The sequence below is a fragment of the Cyphellophora attinorum genome (genome assembly GCF_001299255.1).
Source record: "Cyphellophora attinorum strain CBS 131958 chromosome Unknown Contig10, whole genome shotgun sequence".
Classification (NCBI taxonomy): domain Eukaryota; kingdom Fungi; phylum Ascomycota; class Eurotiomycetes; order Chaetothyriales; family Cyphellophoraceae; genus Cyphellophora; species Cyphellophora attinorum.
Window position 1 is genome coordinate 410,972 of NW_017253238.1, and position 18,510 is coordinate 429,481.

Sequence of the window (18,510 nt, forward strand, 5' to 3'; positions counted from 1 at the left end):
GAGGTCGATAAAGTGGCTCGTGGACCTTAATCGTGGGGTTCGTGTCGCAGAACGAGCGATAACGCGAAGAGAGTGAGTTCACGTGTTTTGGTAGTGATGACGAGGACGGAGGCGACGAGGACGACATAACGAGCGACGTCGTATCATGGCGCGGCGGGGGCTTATACGTTCATTGGCGACCGTTCGCTTGCGGTCAAGGGAACGTGATGTTCTGCGTTGGCTATCCTTGGTTGTTGATGATGCGCTCGGCTGCCTATTGGTCCAACCCCTTGCGGCCTGTTCTGCGGCCCGGAACTTGTGTGGATGAGGAGGAGATGACCACCAACGACCCGGAGCTCCAGGCACCAGAGCCGCGGCGTGAGTCGCGTGGTGAATTGACTCCAGTGCTCGTCATGCCCCACCGTACCTCTGCTAGGCATCTTGCTGCCTTCTTAGCCTTTTTTTTCTCGCCCGGAAAGCACATAGTGGGGGACGGTGGGGTGCACAACGGAATTGCCAATTCAAAGGGCGTCAGGTTCTTTCCCGCTCGAAGATGCAAGGTCCGTCTTTCGTAGGGCGTCAAGACCGGGATCATGCTACAACGTGGTACTGTGTAAGATTGCCTAAAGATCAAGTCGTGTTTCCGGCTCGTTACTGCGTACTTACATAAAGGCAACCATTGAATACGGCATCATGTCCCCGCCTCGCGCGAACGGCACAAATGGCAACAACCACGTTGAGGCTGCAGATCTGAACAAGAATCCTCCAGTCCCCGTCGACGATGATGCCGCCGAAAGGCTGCAAGAACTGAACCTTGAGATACTTTCGCCGTCCACGCGAGCCATCCACGCCGACGACGCCCTCAATGTGCTCGCAGACGTCGCACCACCCGTCCATGTCAGTACAACTTTTCGCTACGCAAAAGACCCTGCAAACTTGACGCCCTCCCACCTACGCAGTGACCCTCTTGGATCAACAGAACACATCTATTCCAGATACTCGACACATTCGACATCACGCCTAGAGACGATACTCGAGACCCTTCTGCACGCTCCCTGCCTGACGTACTCTTCTGGTCTGTCGGCATTCTATGCTCTGCTCGTCTTCCTCCGTCCTAAGCGGGTGGCTATCGGCGACGGCTACCATGGATGCCATGGCGTGCTTGACCTGTATATGCGTACGTCGAAGTGCGAGAAACTCCCGCTGGACTGCAAGCCAGAAGAGCTAGACGAAGGCAACTTGATCGCTTTGGAAACACCTGTCAATCCGACTGGCAAGGCCTTCAACATCCAGCACTACGCAGACATAGCTCGTTCACGACGCGCATATCTCATGGTCGACTCAACGTTCGCGCCGCCTCCTCTACAGGACCCTTTCAGGCATGGCGCAGATTTTGTGATGCACTCTGGCACGAAATATATCGGCGGGCATTCTGACATGCTCTGCGGTGTTCTGGCTGTGAAGAACAAGGCCTCGTTAGCACCAATGAAGAAAGACCGGCATTTCTTAGGCTCAGTCATGGGTGGCCTCGAGGGCTGGCTCGGTGTCAGGAGTGTGCGGACATTAGAGCTTAGAGTTATGAGACAGGCGGATACTGCTGAGCGCATAGTCCAAGCATTAGATTATGCGCTTAGTGGTCATAGTGTGGGCACAGGTAAGTTCAAAGGAATGTAGTTGCCTTCGAATGCGCTAACATTTTATTAGGCCTCTCGAAATCTGATGTGGAGGCTATCCAAGCTGTTGTCAGGGAGGTCCACCATGCAAGTTTACAAGAGGCCGACAAGAAGACGTGGTTGCGAAAGCAGATGCCTAAGGGGTATGGTCCTGTGTTCTCCATCGTGATGAAGGAAGACGTCTTTGCAAAGCACCTGCCAAGCAAGCTGAACCTCTTCCACCATGCCACGAGTTTGGGAGGCGTGGAGAGCTTGATCGAATGGCGTACGTGTTCCCCTTGTATAAAGTGCCGCATCGAATGATACTGACCTTCTTGCAGGTACTATGTCAGATGCAACCGTTTCGCCAGACATGCTCCGAGTAAGCATAGGCATCGAAGACTATCAAGATCTTCTGGACGATCTGCTGCAGGCATTCCGGGAGGTAGCCAAGCTGAGACAGTCATAGGGAGCACTCAGGCTACCTGACCGCGGCTCGTTACCCACGCTTGCTAGGAACTATTACTCAGGCTGGTAGCATTCCGCTAGGGACACGCTGTGACCATATCACTCAAGCCAACTTGGGACTAATCCTGGTCAGTAGATTTTGCCTCTTCGCTATGCACCACTCAGTCCTCAAGTACTCCTCGCACCACCCATCAACATTTGGCTCCGATCAGCACATCGCCACAACGCGATCGACCATCACAGCACTGTACCCCAGATAATTCCCCGGATCACACAGCCCTTCCAGTTCCTCCCTCTCCACCGCCGCTCTGACCTGCTCATCCTCCCACAACAACTCAATCATCTCTTTGCCTTCTCTTGCCGCCCGTTGGCAAACCTCATACACCAAATCATGCGCATACTGCCGTCCCAGCCCTTTCTCCGCCAATCCCATCATCACCGCCTCGCTCACTACGGCACCCTTCGTAATATCTAGATTGCGCCGCATAGCGTCGGCGTGGACTTCTAAACCCTCCACTAACTCCTGCGTTTTGACCACCGTCGCGTGCGTCAGCGTACTGATCTGTGGCAATACGATCCACTCGATCTCCCATGGCCCTGTGCTCCGCTCGTGGTCTTCCACCATGGCTTCGAACAAACTCGCTGACAGTTGGCGGACGGTGGCGTTCATGGCGGTGATGTATGCGCATGAGATGGGGTTTCGCTTCTGGGGCATCGTTGAAGATGAGCCGCGGTGCGGGACGTAGGGCTCAGAGACTTCGCCGACTTCGGTCTGGGCCATGAGTTTGACGTCGAGGGCGAATTTAGCGCAGGTGGACGTGAGGAGAGCGCAGAAAGAACCGTACGAGGCGATGGTGTCGCGTTCGGTATGCCAGGCTATTGTTGGGGGTGCGAGGCCGAGGTGCTTGGCGAGGAGGCTTTGCACGTCGAGGCCCAATTCGGGGTGGGAGGAGGTGGGTGGGATGGTAGCCAGCGTGCCCGCTGCGCCGGAGAACTCGAGGGTGAGGAGGCTCCTGCGGAGGTTGGCGAGGCGGTAGCGGTGGCGGAAGAAGGTGGCTAGTAGGCGGGCGAGTTTGAAGCCGAAGGAGATGGGGACTGCTTGTTGGAGGTTGCTTCTGGCTGGCATTGGTGTGGTCCGGTGCTTGATCGCCAACGCCTTCAGGGCGGCGATAGTCTTCTGTAATGAGGTTTCCACCAGCTTGAGCGTGTCCCGAATTTGCAGCACCGTTGCAGTATCGGTGACATCTTGTGTCGTCGCACCCCAATGCGCATACTCTCCCAGTCCTGCCTCGACATCATTCACCTGCTTCACCAATTGCTTGACCACCCCGAGGATCGGGTAGCCGATGAGCTCGGTCGCTTTCTTTAACTCATTGAAGTCCAATTTCTCCACCCTGCAATGTGCCACGATCAGATCTGCTGCCTTTCGAGGGATGATGTCCAACTCGGCTTGAGCTTTTGCCAAGGCTGCTTCAAAGTCGAGGTAGTACTGTGTTCGAGTCTGGTCGTTCCATATCCGGGCGGACTCTGGTGTGCTGAGGATGTTGCCAAAGATCAGGCTGTCCTGTACGGATGCCGATCGGGTTCTGTTGGGAAGAGCCCTGGACGGTGGGTTGTTTGTTGTGATCATCCGCCTAGTGGGCGGATATAAACAACACGATGTGGTTGAGCTGATAGCGATACCAGGCTTACATAGACGTCCCAGAGCGGAGCGATGGCCAAGAAATCTGACGGAGTGCACTGCATACAGTGCGCTGGCCATGGTCTACTATTTCCCATGTACCCAAGAAGTGTAGCAATGTATCACGTCGGCGGTCGAATTGTGTGTCTAGCCCAAGCCGGTTGACGTGATGTCAGAATTGGAGCCTAAATTTTCGCGACCCGACGCTGGTTGTTGTCTTCTGCCACACGTGCACGAATCTCGATCTCACCCAGTCGTCGAAGCTAGGTCGCCTACAGAGCGGCGATGTATGCAAGGATGTGCTTGACCTGCAACTCTACTGTGTTGACAGTAACACTCCGCAGAGCTCTTGGTTTCACACTTATGTGGCCTATGGGGCGGAATTGAACGAACAGCACAAGATCTCCACTGTCCTTGCAGAGAGTAGGCGCTCCTATCAGGCTGCAGGTAGACATTGGTCCAAGCTCGTTGATCGCCCTGGACTTCGGAGCGAACTTACCGGGCGGGATAGAAGAACAATGGCAGACAGAATGTATAACACAGCCATATCTCGGCAGGAAGTACTGTGAATTACAGCAGGTCGGCAACCCGTGCACACTAAGTGGTAAGAATAGCTACCTCCACGACCGAAATCTGGTGATGTCGCAAGTCACACCAGGCAAATCCGACCCTTTCGAGGTATTCCGTAAGCCAGCGTCGACAGCGTGTTGCCTGGAATCTGGTCCGGACGGAGATACAGCCAAGACCGTAGGTCATGACCGTGTTGCATCCACAGCGCAGCCGAGCGCCTTCCACTTACAAGGATCAGCTTCGCTTATTACAAAAGTTGCGTCCCAGAACGTGCTCTGATGGAGCATTTACATCAGCAGGAACTCTGAGCCTCGTGGCAAGGTACAGGCATAAAATCCGACACGCAAGAGGCCTCAGCTGAACACGGTACGTGGTCTCACAGGCAGTCCCAAGGCGCATGTGTTTGGTCGGGGCTAAATATATGCCCTTCAAAACGACTAGCACTTGGACCGCGCCGATTGTCTGGTCATCCACATGGCGCACTTCCCCCGGAATGTATACCTGTCTCAACAGGTATCCGAGGAGCCTCACAAATATTTTTCGCGCTCCGGGCCAGGTGCTCTTCAACAGTGTGGCTCACAGGCAATGCGTTGACCGCGAGCGATACTAAAGAGCTCGGCGGTGTACTCCGTAGCTCTGATGTATAGCGATCCATGGACGTAGAGATAGTCGCAGTTTCGACCCGCATGTCGGACGATGCCCAAGAAAGAAAGTGGACCAACGAGCGTCGTAGCCCTGCGAGATCTCCCGCCAGATCTCTCATACACACCTCTTTATGAAGACGCTTCTGTAGCTTACGTGTGCTACCGTCCACTACTTCGAATACCCTGCTGGGAAAATTAGGACCGGTGGGGCGTGCTCAAGGTTTCACTCGCGTGCCTAGCGGCCGTCGTGCTGTTTTTGACTTCACATCACGGCCGCTCTCAACAATCTAGCAATTATCGAAATGTCGACGCGGTGATTGTTGAACAGCTTTGAACCTCAGAATGGACGCGCCGTAATTACGAGTCCACTTAATAATCCGACGTCAGGGCGCTGGACATCTCCGCATGAACAAGCAACGACTTCGGCGATCGGGGAAGGCACGATTTTACTGGCAGCCACGGCTCTCTCGCCAATCACTTCGCCCATGCTTTGATAGTATGTTGAACGCGGCAAGTGCTCCCTCGTGCTTCGCCGTCTATGCTCTAGCGAGGCTCCGAACCATCAGCCCTAGTCGTCAACTCGCTGGACCCCAGATGATTCGAAATACTACTACCAGGACTTCCCCCTGGGCTAGGGCATCCATGGTGTCGGTGATCTGCCGTGAATACGAGGCTGGTCTGCAGCTCTGTACTTATTGATGCCTCGTTCCCTACACGCAACAGCCATGCCGAGATCGATGCATTCACCTGCTGAGCAGCATCCACCTAGCACGGACAGCTGGATCTATGCCCTCGTTGCCGAAGTGATGCATCAAGAGCAATGAATTTCCGGTTTGCATACTACAGTCCACCAAAGACCGACAAGAAGCGGTCACGGAAGTCAGTCATACAGAAAGCCAAGGACAGGACTGACTCCAGAGGAACCGAATCCAGTAAGAACTCTCCGTAGAAGTCCTCATCTGGCTAATGAAGAATAGCACTCACTGAGCATTACCCTGCACAGAATACAATAGCGACAGAGCAGATAGTTCCGGCTTCTACGCTTCGTCGGCGCCGCAGAAGTCTCGACTTTAGTAGTCCAGGCCCTAACTTACTCAGAAACCACAACTCAGACCCTGGAAACGGCGCTGACTTCAACCTTGCTCTGACTGCTCTTGGAGTAGTAGACGACGACACGGACGATGAGACTGTTCTGCGACGGCGACAGACAGCGACGGAGGACGCTCAGCTGCTAGGTCGAAAACATGGAGTCGCAGAGCTCTCCACGCTACTCGGACAGGGCTGGATAGACCCGTTCCAGATATATCCCACAGACGCGACTCGAATCGTGCACGAAGTCATCGACCATGCTGTGCGATTCAAGTGGCCTAACATCTCGCCAGCCAAGATGGCGATACCAGAAGGGGCGCCAATGACGACCTGCCGACTTGACGGAGGACCTTTCCACCCAGTGAAAAGAGCTTGGCTGCAATGTATTATGGAACATCCCGTGGCATTCTATGCGCTAGCATATGCCAGCTCGCAGCATCTTGACTGGCTTCGTGAAGTAGAGACGTTTGCGGGCTCGGACCTTCTCAGGCTATCATACAAGACCGAAGCAGTGCGACTGATCAACAAGGAGCTCCGCGAGCTCAACGGACAGTCCATTCCAGACTATGTTGTTATCAGCATTCTCTCTTTAGGTGCTCACGGTAAAGAACGATCGGTATCGTCGCCAAGGTCGAGCACAACATCCCCAGACAGCTCGCGGTTGGAAGTCAGCAGCTTCCCGCGACTAAACTATGGTCTCAATCCGATGTGCAAGGCACAAATGATTCACTTCTACGGCAGTATGTCCCAAGAAGCAGCTCATATGTCGGCACTCCGGACGCTCATAGCGCACAATAACGGCATCGAGGGCATCAAAATGCCAGCTCTTCGAGGCGCGGTAGAACTCGGCGACATCCTCAACTCCACCATCACTCACCAAAGGCCCTGTGTACCAGTCCCACGGCCTATGCCTCGCCAGATCGAAGCCATTTATTCCGAGCCAACATGCCACTTGCGTCTCAAGACGACCTCATTACCACCGTCAAAGCGCCAGTCAGCAGCCCTCATACAATGCTTCAAGGCCTGTAGGGCCTTCACAGCCGCGTTGAAGGCCCACGTATCGTCACCTCACAGTTCAGAAGTCACTGTCGATGACCTTGTCCTTGCTCGAAATTCCATACACTATGATCTGCTAAGCCTTCCAACGGCGAATGGTTTCTGGGGGCCGCGCTATGCTATCTACGAAGCGTTGCGTGTGGCGTCACTGATATATTCAGACTTCGTCCTCTTCCCTTTGCCCCAGTCAACAGGTCTCAAGCGAAGGTATGCTGCAATGCTCAGTGAAGCCCTTGGCTGCTGCTGGCTGCACGAAGAAGATGGTGACAAAGGCTGGTGTACGCAGGCAGAGCCACTGCTGTGGTGTTGTGTGATGGGTGGCATGGCTGCGGCCGAGGCTGCTGACGCGGACGACGGGAAAGGGACTATGGCCGCAGCCCAAGCACCGTTCTGGGAGAGGGCAAAGGCGTGTACGGACCACCTAGGGTTGTTTGGCTGGGAGGAGGTGGAAGATTGCTTGCAGGGCTGGCTTTGGTGGAGAGAGTATTTAGCCGGCGTGGCGAAAGCGTGTTTTGACTGGGCTTGAGAGGAGTGGCATCTTGCAGGGATCGGGTACTGGGTCAGGACCTCGCTGAACTCTGATCAGAAAGACAAAATCTGTGGCAAAACGCCCTCAACATTGATCTCGGATATTGGGAAGGCCTCGTCTGACCAGTTTTGCCGGGCGTGGCTGTCCATGAGGACGACGTATGCAAGCATGGCACACAGAACATAGCGTTTTCGCCTCACAAGCCTGATCACGGTGAGGGGACAGCAACTATGGCACACTGCCCTCGTGCTGTGAGACTGAAATATGGGCTGTCTTAACGATAGTCGCCGTCATGTGACGGCCTCTGGGAGGATTATCAAGAAGCAGTAGAGCGTGTCTAATCCTAACTGTTCATTGCTGTCTGAATGTTCACTGCGCATAGCAGCGTGGCCATGACCAGCCACTTCCCACCAAGAACCCTCGCTTATATCATGTCAGGCAAAGCGACGAACAGACTCATCCTCCAGTGAACCTCTTATCCGAAGGCTGCGCAGTCACCCGGTCTCTCTAGAGTTCAGTCGGAGCCGGTTGACAAGCATCGCGCCTGCCTCATGGCTCCTGTCATTTTCTAGAAGTGGCAATCGCGATCGAGAATCGCGTGACTACCAGTGCTCTGCACTTTAAATGGATGGAAGGTGGGTACACGCAGTGCATCGTACCTTCTCAAGGATGTGTCGAAAAGGAGGTTGGTCAACCGGTCTCTTCATATCCTCACTGAAGCCGGATGACAACATGCTCGATGACCAAAAATGGTTTTTGCAGCAGTACTTTTCTTTCGTGCCACTGCGATTTGCAGCAGACTATCTGCTTCCCAGCCTTCAGCGCATAGCCTGCAAGACTTACCCGAATCTCAGCTCATTTCTGCGGAGCGGACACGACATCTTCGCTCTCTGAGCGAGCCACTACTCAATGCAACGAAGATGGAACCGGTGAATGCCGTTACAATATACTTCCAATCTGCCTTCCAATGTCATACTTTGTCAACATCTCGGTAGTCGTTGCATCTCTTTTCTGATGGACTCCTTGTGCATTATCGATGCTCACATCATGCTACACCATAGCTCGTGATTGAGCGAAAGTGCACGAAGGCAGCAAACATAGAAGATCTTTTGTCCAGGAGCGAAATGATGCTGTGTCAACCGGTCTCGTTAGAAGCTTTGCGACTTTGTTATCCGGTCTCGTGAAAGACGACAGGTCATCCGATGTCAGATAACGCTGCCCATTGTTCCTTCCCTTGCGCTCCTTGCGCTCACGTACTTGCCACTTTCCCGGGTAGTGTTTCAATACTTCGCAGCTTCCTTCGTCTGGGCTGCAATGCTCATAGTAGAGGAGGCAATCGCGCATATCGTCTACTGCTTGTACGGGAAGGTGTGATTCGTAGTGCAAGAGATACCATCAGTCATCCGGTCTCAATGATCTTGAACGAGACCGGTTGACTGAGGGCAAAATGTGGTGAGGCCAGACTCGATTGCCTCTTCTGAAGGGCTGTCTATCTGGTCTGACTGTCAGAAAACTGCGAGTGTCACTAAAGAAGTAGACCGAAACGCACAATACAAAATCCCGCTCCTGGTGGATCTGATTGTTCTAGTCCTTTGCAAAGCTGATCAATTCCTGCCTATGGACTAAATGGCTGACGGGATCTTCTGTTGTTATCGGCAGGTCTGACTTCCAACGATCGTATTATTGAGCTACTGACCCAGTCCTAGCCAAACTCTTCTTCCATATCCAGTGCTGAGGGTCGTCGGCAGCGCGCCATCCACGCCTGCTCGAGCCTTGCGAAGATACTTATCTCCACTTGCGCCTTGGATCCGTGTCGCTGCGACGCATCACCAAAGACCGTCACCATTGCAATCTGAGCGGAGCACTGACCAATTGTTCCCATATCGTCCATGCTCGTCTAAGTATCCTCCAGTCCGCATCGCCAAATCGGTGACGACGTTCCTTCAAACGTCACCAGGAAGAACCCATGTCATGCCCGAGCCTAGAACGGGTATGGACAATCGCCACCGTTCCTGTGCCGAAGCAGCACATATTCAACGTCTTCTCAAGCCACAAGTCCAAGAGCGCTACCTTGAATAAACCCCTGCAGATTATCCGGGAGCGTGACGAAGAACGCACGGAACCCTTCCTTGGACGGCCCTAGCGATCTACCTGGAGAGCCTGTCTGCGAGTCGAAGATTTCCTTGACATCTAGAAGTGTCTGAATTGCATCTTGGAGGTTGCCGCTGACCTTGCGAAGAATCTCGTGACAGGAGTGAACGTCTACGTCCCAGACAAGTTCCATCATCTTAGTGACCAGGGTGCGGTCCTGAGAACTCTCAATGTCGTCTAGACCAAAGCTCGGACTTCTATCTCGATCAGAAGACACCGCAGTGGTGGTCATCGGCGAGTCTGTGAAGGGATCCTCGAGTGGCATGCTGGACACTATATTGCTCTCCTCTTCTTCAGTCGGTCCGATGTGAGTGCCTGGCGCGGGTCTCAGGACCAGAGTCCGAGTCGGTGGAATCGTCCTCTGCTCCTCGCTGGCAAACCTCTTACGCGATGGCGCATCGTCACCGCTCTCGTAGCCCGACCTCGAATGCTCGCCGACTATTGAGCCATCCGCGAACGTGATCTGAGCTGATGGAGAGGGCTGCTTCCGCTTGAGGACTTCTCTACCTGGCACACGAAACGTTCCTGGACTGCCTGAAAGCCCGGTTGTTCTGGTTCGGGCGGGTCTGGCGGCCTCAGGACTATCTCGAATGAGTCTCTCGCGGTAACATTGCAGGCGGGCGATTTCGCGGTCAAGTTCCTCGGCCTGACGAGCAGAATCGAAGACCATGCTTGTGTTGTTGATTACGCCGGTAAAAGGAGAGATGACGCCCTTCGAGAGCCCATGATCAAGGCTTTTGTGACTTAGATATGAATCAGCGTCGGTGCGATCGCCCTCATCGAGCCCGAGCTTACTGCTGGACGCTTCCGACTCAGAGGAGGATCTCACTGACGCACCGTCGTCAATATCGTCGTCGTCTTCCCCGCCATCGCTCATCTGAACATCATCCCCTGGTAACAGGCCAGTGTCGGTACCCAAAATGGCAGGAGCATCTGCTTCCTTCTCGAGGTTCTCTAGTTCTCGCTGCAACTGCGCTTTCTCGGAAGATAGCTGATTGGCCTCTCTGCAGAATCGAATGCGCTTGAGCTGATACTTGCGAGCTAGACCGGCCTGTTCAGTGATTGATTCGGTGAGACTGCGAATCTCGTCCATGACTGTCGTCATTGATACCCGGCGAGCTGATGCCTTGAGGCGTAGAACTGGATCGGCGTTTCCAAGGCCTCGGGCGACCTCCAGCTTCTCCCGTTCGAGCTGGAGTCGTCGTTTGTGCATATCTGGAATCCTAGCAGAAGCACTTGTTATACCAATCTGTGCCTTGACAGTCCGTTGTTGTACCTTCAACAGCGCCTTCTCAACGCAAGCGAGGTCGGAAACAATCTGGTCTTTGTAATGAGAAAGCTTCACAGCGGCAGCGCCGGTCGGCCTCGTACGCTGAAGCGGCGCGGAAGTGACAGCTTTGGACTCGCCATATCTCTCGGCCTCTGAAAGGGGCGAAGGATCCGGTGACACGGTTCTCGACGGAACGTCCGGGAGTTCTTCATCTGCTGATTTATCGAGCTGTGCTTCGACGTGCTCAGACGCCAGCAGGAGAGTGGCTCTGGGGCTCGGCTCAGCGAGGGGTGCAACATTCGAACGATCAATGGGAGGACGGAGATGGATGATGCGGGAGGCTTCCGGGCTGTCGCTCGACTTGGCATTGTCTTGAAGAACGTTTACTGCTTGGCGGCCGCTGGAGTCTTGTGCGACGACAGAAGAATCACTCTGAACCGATTGATTGGGCGGCTCAAAGGTCTGACCTGCTGTATTCCCACCACGATAGTGGGTTGAAGGCTTTGTCCGTGAGCTCGGTGAGGCGATGGCCGGGTCCGAGCTACCTCCCCCATGCAAGCCATCATCGTCTTCGGCACGATTCGAGAGGGACGCCTCGATGCTGGCCGCATAGAGATGATCTCGAGCTTCTTGTTCCCTTCTCTCCAGACACTGAAGGGCCTTATCGAGACCTTGGCCAATCTGTTGATGATCGTCTCGAATCAAGACGGCCTCACATAGGTTCAAAAGAACTCCCGTCAAGTCGGCATCGAGTAGTGCTCGTGGCTCGATATCGAGAGTCGCAATAGACTGGAGCGATCTTTGCAATTGTGCCACCTGTCCATCGGTGAACGGATCGTTGCCGGAGTCGATGATCGCGTTGAGTTGATCTTTGAGGACGATTACATCTTCTGCAATGGATCAGTCGGGGTCACGATGGTCAATCTCGGATCACCTACCTTGTCGTTGCTCGACATCCACGATCGTGGGAGCCTTGACTGTGGACTCGGCAGCGGCGACAACTGCGATTCTATCTGTGCTGCCTTCATCACCAAGGCGGCAGATCTCACCGTGTCCAATTGTTGTTGTCGTCGGTTCAGGTTGAAGGTGACCTAGGTTTGCTCGTCTTTCGATCTGTTCAGTACCTGACTTGCGAATGGACGTCACAATAAGATCGTCGTCAGACGAGTCGCTGATCTCGATTACGTCGACCAGGTCTGGCATCTTGGACAGCATCGGCCGGTTCAGGACGCAAGACGATGCTCGTAACCGAGGCCTCTTTGGCAGACATGGTACAGGAAGAAGGAGGGAACAGGTTTGTTGAGATCGAAGGAAACATTTGATCAGAAATCTGGCGCAGCAGTGAATGAGCCATGAGTTTTGCAGTGACTGCTCGAAAGGGTTCATTGAATGCAGTGACTGCTTGAGAGAACCCATTGACAACAGTGAATGCCAAACTCAGTCTTCGACGACAGTGAATGGCGTACCCGACTCTATGACGAGCTTTTCGAACTCAGCTGACTCGTGTGCTATTTTGAGCTTCGAATGACATGGGCCCACGCGAGAGCGAGAGACGAGTTGGGCTCTTTGTGAGTGTACAATGATGAGACGTGGTGGTTGCCAGACTTGAATACAACCTCAGCCCGGAAGAGGTCGAAGTGAATGCACAAAAGGCGTGGCTAGACTTGAGGACACTTTCCATGTTGTAGTCGATATTGAGCACACATTGTGCACATGATGCCACAATTTCGAGGCACATGTTGGCTAAGCGGCTAGTCGCTCAAGGCTCGGCATCTTTCATATCACTCTTGAACCGCTCCATAGCGCGCTGTTTGGTCTCGCTCCAGTCTACATATGGCTCAGGATAGCCAAGTTTCTTGAATTCTTCCTTGCTCAGGCGATGGAATGGATCGAAGACTGCTTTGCCTTGCACATCTTTTAGCTCTGGCACCCATTTCCGTATATAGTCGCCATCGGGATCATTGCGCTCGGCTTGGCTGATGGGGTTGAACACCGTATATGAAGGCTCCCAGCCTTGAGTGTTGTTTGACAAATCCCAGTCAATCAGTGTCTCTGCGAAGTAGCGCTCGCCGCGCCTGTAGTCGATCAGAAGATTGCAGTAGAGGTAGCTCGACACGTTCATTCGTAGGCGATTATGCATATACGCCTCGTGCTTGATCTGTCGCATCCCCGCATCGACAAAGGGCACACCGAGCGTGCCTTCTTCCCAGCGCTTGTATCCCTCTTCATCGTCTTCCCATTTGACGAAATCGAATTTGAGATTCTGTGGCATGTTCATTGCGGTGTGCGGAGTTGTAAGCGTCGTTTGTCTGTAGAGCTCTCGGAACACTATTTCCCGTACCCATGCTGCCACTCCTGCTGAAGCTCCGTTCTGCGAGAAGTCGGAAGTTCCGTCGTTGTGCTTCATTACCGCGGAGACCGCCTCTCGCATAGAGACCGCCCCGGAGGAGAAATATGCGGACATTCTCGACGACGAATCTTTGGCAGGATTTGATCTTGTTGAGGCGTACTTCTCGATCTTCTTTTGGATGAATTCGTTCATCCTCTTCATTCCAGCATCATGCCCGGCCGGCCACAGCTTCCTAATGCGGTCGCGTTCCTTGTTCGATTCAAACTGCTTCTCCTTGGGCAAGGAGGGGAGCTTGCTGTCGAACAAATCTTTGAGGCCCTTCTTATCGCCTGGCTGCTTCGATGGGGCGGGCACCAGGTCTAACAAGCTTGGGTCGTCCTTAATCTCGCCCAGCCAAGACTGATGGTATGGCGTGAAGACTTTCATGGGCTTGCCTGCACCCGTCACCATGGTGCCTGGTTCCATGATGGTCTGGTCGTGGCGGAGGCTGACCTGATACTTGTTGTCTTTGGCGTTCTGGAGGACTTTAATATCACGACGGAGTTCATCAATCTCATATTCGTAATTAGCAAAAACGTGGGAGATCTTGTGATCTTTGATGAACTTGGTGATGGTGGGCACGATCTCATCGCGCTCAGCTGCCTCGAGAAATACAAGCGGGATGTCTTTCTCCTTCAATTCCTTCTGCATTAGTGTCAAGGTCTCGTTGACAAAGTCGCATCTTGCGGGACTAGTGCCATGCCAGATCAGTTCTGGCTCACAGTTGACATAAGCACAGATGAGCGGCGCAGAGGCCTCCTTGGCGGTTTCAAATGCGTCGTGTAGGGCCTTGTTATCCTGAGTGCGCAAATCCTGAGAACGGAACCAGTGCAAGACGTTCGTCGTTTTGATGTCGGCTGTCTGGGCCTCGAGCAGATCCTTCAGCTCATCGTAGGGAGGCTTGGCGTCGATTTCCTTGGCCCTTTTGGTGGAGGGATGGTGGTCGATCGGATCGTCCAGCTCCTGTCGCTTTGACATCTTCGTTTGTGTACGCTTGATGGAAAATGCAGCCGTTCTTGTTCGTGCTGTTGCTGAGGTATAGATGAAGCTGCGAAACGTATTGATTGGACACCTGCGTGGCTGACAGCGTAGTATCAAGCTTAATGACCTTGCATTGAGAGACATGACAAGCCAGAACGAGAGAAATGCTTACCGGTAAACAAAAGGTCTGCGTCAAAGTGAGTGGTGACGTAAGGCGAAAAGGGGTTGGAAGCACTGGCAGTGTGGAGGCATAGTTTGCCAAGGTTGGACCTGAGGCTGTCAAATCTTCGACAAACCTCAGCTGCACTGCTTTAAGAGTTCTTTGCACTTTACAGCTTTGTCTGCTGTCTTTCAGGCCGCTTTTCACGTGTAGCAATTTGTGCGGGTAGTCGCAAGGCCGAAGATATTCGTCAAGCGCGTACTTCGCGTCCAGAGTCTCCCTCGCGGCCGGCCATGTCGTCGATGCAAACAAACCAAACCATCCATCTGACCGTGATCTTGGTGCTCATCATTTCAAACTGGTCACAAGACAATAACAGAGACCTATTCCAGATGTAGTCGCCGTCGATGATCAGGAGCGAAACTTGTAGTCTGTGTACGTGAAGTGCTGAGTCCCGCAACATGAATTTTGACATATCGCGATCAAAGATGACACGCGACGACAGCTGGTGACAGACATGGGACTGACTGTGCATCGATGCTCCCCAATGCGGAGGCTTGACTTACAAAGGCATTGACAGCGCTGGACATGAGAATGACCAGGCATGCTGCCGTCCGTCGTTCAAGAAGGCCGTCCTACAGAGATTGTTCAAGACAGCTGCTGAATACGCACAAAGATATTGTCGGCGTTCGCACCTCGTCGGGATAATCCGATACACGGAATTCGACCGCACCTGGTACCGGCCGTCCGGAGATCACAGATACCAAGGACCGTGAGTTGTGATGGATGACGACGCCGAACAAGGCTCGTCGGACTGATCCCGGCCGAGCATGTTTCAGAGTCTTGGTGGTCGAAAAGGAAGCGCGTTTGATTAGGCACCTGTAATTATCGCATCATGTCTCGGCACTTGACGCATCAAGGACTTCAACGAGAGCTTCTCACCTTGCTACTGGAATAGTGTCAGCGCTTGTTGACTCGCGTGGCTGCACTAGTCCATCCTTCATAATTGTTTGAGCATGAGTGCATCTCACGACTTGATTGTCAGACGGCTGCAGCCAGTGCATATACGATGTAATGATAGCGAGAGGCTCCAGGTAACAGATGCAAGGCCACTGCCAATGTGAGAAATTGCGACATAGCCCTCGAAACACCAATGTTTAGGTAGCAAGCGGCAGCTCCAAGGATTCCGGGCAAGGCCCACGCCCAGGGAAGACGTGTGCCAGTTGGGTAGCTTAGGGCTTGACTCATGCATAAAAAGCATTGATCCACCCGGGCCACTTTGATGACCTTCCAGAAGAAGTGGATTCAACCAGGTCGTACGCACATCACCGCAATCGACGTTCACTCAGGGAGTAGAATTGCACCGCGTGTGAGATGTCTACTGCGAGTCTGTGACTTCCAGGACAATACAATTGAAAAGCCATAGGTTACCTCGACATCAGACGTACAATTGCGTGGTATGCAGTATCGAGAATGCCGTTTGGAATGATTGCAGATCGTGGTCTGCATAGGTGCCTTGGCGACTCGGAGGACCAGCCGATGCCAACATTCGCTGGGCATGGGCGACGTGATGGGATACTTGGTCAGTAAGCGCTGAATGTCTCCTCGGTGGTGGTGATGATTTGCAAAAGTAGAAGACCTTGAACCATCAAAGATCATAGCTGCTGTGTGCTCTTCCAGGTCAGAAGAAAACACCACACGGGATGTGTCCGGTCATGAAATTGTGCATTCATTATTGACGAGATGCAGACCGTTGGAAGCGAGCGGAAATGTGCTGGCTCGCATACGCACCATCCTTGCTTGAAAAGAAAAGGCTTGTCTCAACGGTCCAACCAGACGACCACATCGAGCAGAACCTCCGATAGCTGGCCGGGAATTCGGATCAAAGAGGAAAAGCCAAGTCTTGCATGTTGCAGTGGAATATTCCCAGGCCTACCGCAAGGCGCCCCAACCTTCAGACTGTCTCGTAGTGTCGAGACCGCAAACAATGCTGGCAACGCGCCTCAGAATTTCGGACATCGTAATGCTGACGGGACTTTTCCTACGAGTGGGAGGAGCGAAGTCAAAGAGAGCGACCTCACGTGGTCTCAGATGGCAGGTTACAATCACGACAGCCTGAGCTTCAATTTGACGCGGTGAAGTTCTACGGCGATGACGGAGGCGCATGCCGTAGACGAATGGGCGGACGGCAGTATAGCGAATGCTGTCGCCTCAGAGGCAAGAATGGGTGTGTCATGAGGAATTGATCTGCTACATCTAGCAACTGAAAATGTTGAGCACAAAATAAATCTGACTCGACGTTGCATCTGCCGCTTGCTGATTTCTGATTCGTGGCGGATGTCCAGGATATACCAGAGCTGGTGGCACATGATGATGTCCTTCGCTCTTGTTTCGCAAGTATTTGGCTGCGATACATACTTCTTCTAGACAATGCTAGAGTGGCGAAGATATTATTACTATTCAATCGTGGCGGGAGTGGCATGACATTATTGAAAAAGGTAGATGCAGAAGCCTTCGTCATCCGGGCAAAATTCGGTCACTGAACACCGATGATACCACGTCTGTGTTTTGCCGCTCTGGCTGGTGCTGGGAGAAAATTTTGCTGTCAGAATTCTTTTGCGAGTGTCTTGCTCCGGACCGGGACCTGCCATTGATCTTGCTGGTGCAGAGACAACGTCAACAGCATCGTTCACCTACACTCTGGTTCACTGTGTTGAGGATCTGGTATCGGCCATCCTTCTAGCATCTGGAAATAGTTGAACCGAGAGACAGAGCAGGAGAAGGTGCATATAGCCACGTGTGTCTCGTGTCACGGCAGAAAAATAGATTTGGCTGCAAAATCTATGAGCACGACACAGTTGTACATATGTTCTGTAGCATAGAGAGCTCTAGTTAAAGATAGGGGCTGGCTGTAGGTGCGTTGGGTGAGATTGGCACCTATCGAACTTCACTATTTGCCCCTATCACTCGCAGCCAGTCACTTCGAAGTTCGCGCTGCTCTTGCACTCGAATAAATCTTAGCATCCTCCGACCTCTCTTTTTCTTTTATCATCCACAGTTCCCACCTTTCGTCTCTTCTCAACCACTCCGATCATCAAAATATTCATCGCGTCGACGGTTCTCGAGACGCGGCATCTCGAATTCATCAGTGAGTATTGGCCCGCTTTCTTTTTTATATTGTGTGCGCCGGCCGCTATCGCAAGCCACGACGAGGTCCGTGGCTCCATCGAAGCCAGAGACCTGACAGATCTACGCCGCTGCTGTGGGTCAGGCCAGAAGGGTGCATAGCTCCTCCTTGGAACCTCGTCAAGCCTACAAAACAACCAGCTTTGAAGGCGACGGTGGAGCTCCCGGGCCTGCCTTTTCGACTGCAGTGTGTTTTGCATCCACTGTCCATCCACCGGCTCCTCTTCTATACACGCCCTCCCGTCTTCTTACCCACTCTTCCCATCTGCTCCATCATCATTATTCAGTTGCTCACTACCACAATTCTTTCTCCTCCATCACCCCTCTCTTCCCTCCCGAACCCCATCGCGTCCTCGTGGCTGTATCCATCCCGGTGTTAATTAGTCCTTCGGCAACCATCCACTGTCCTTCGAGCTCATCGTCGTTATTCAATTATCACGTTCAGTTTTGCTGACTGTCCTTACCTGCGCCAATCAGCCAGGGACCTGAAGCCAAAAAATTCTTCACGACTACTGTCCTTACCTGAGCAACCCCAACATTCACCCAACACACGGACGCATTCTGTCGCCTGTCGCGTCTCTACTCGATCCCTCGATTCGTCAAATGCTCCAAGAGCTTTGACGCGCCTCGACCCGATCGATCCATTCAGGTAATGGACCCGCGACAATCCGTTTCTCGGACCACATCGTCCAATATTCCCCAGAG

At 53.2% G+C, this 18,510-nt stretch overlaps 5 protein-coding genes across 5 annotated transcripts; 2 read left to right on the top strand and 3 right to left on the bottom strand.

The window, feature by feature from the left end:
• Window positions 1-672: 672 nt before the first annotated feature.
• Window positions 673-2,100, top strand: AB675_7990 (putative trans-sulfuration enzyme; the record flags this gene model as incomplete). Its single annotated transcript, XM_018148400.1, has 3 exons — window positions 673-1,633; window positions 1,684-1,917; window positions 1,973-2,100. 3 exons carry the CDS (start codon window positions 673-675, stop codon window positions 2,098-2,100), a joined length of 1,323 nt encoding a protein of 440 aa, XP_018001158.1.
• A 207-nt stretch (window positions 2,101-2,307) lies between these two features.
• On the bottom strand, window positions 2,308-3,861 carry AB675_7991 (uncharacterized protein; the record flags this gene model as incomplete). The annotated part of the gene is made up of 1 exon (XM_018148401.1): window positions 2,308-3,861. One exon carries the CDS (start codon window positions 3,859-3,861, stop codon window positions 2,308-2,310), a length of 1,554 nt encoding a protein of 517 aa, XP_018001008.1.
• A 1,953-nt stretch (window positions 3,862-5,814) lies between these two features.
• AB675_7992 (uncharacterized protein) lies at window positions 5,815-7,665 on the top strand (the record flags this gene model as incomplete). Its single annotated transcript, XM_018148402.1, has 2 exons — window positions 5,815-5,926; window positions 5,972-7,665. The coding sequence occupies 2 exons, from the start codon at window positions 5,815-5,817 to the stop codon at window positions 7,663-7,665; spliced, it is 1,806 nt and encodes a 601-aa protein (XP_018001017.1).
• A 2,047-nt stretch (window positions 7,666-9,712) lies between these two features.
• On the bottom strand, window positions 9,713-12,292 carry AB675_7993 (uncharacterized protein; the record flags this gene model as incomplete). The annotated part of the gene is made up of 2 exons (XM_018148403.1): window positions 9,713-11,979; window positions 12,028-12,292. 2 exons carry the CDS (start codon window positions 12,290-12,292, stop codon window positions 9,713-9,715), a joined length of 2,532 nt encoding a protein of 843 aa, XP_018001250.1.
• Window positions 12,293-12,848: 556 nt separating this feature from the next.
• On the bottom strand, window positions 12,849-14,456 carry AB675_7994 (Deoxyribodipyrimidine photo-lyase; the record flags this gene model as incomplete). The annotated part of the gene is made up of 1 exon (XM_018148404.1): window positions 12,849-14,456. The coding sequence occupies one exon, from the start codon at window positions 14,454-14,456 to the stop codon at window positions 12,849-12,851; it is 1,608 nt and encodes a 535-aa protein (XP_018001303.1).
• Window positions 14,457-18,510: the final 4,054 nt, after the last annotated feature.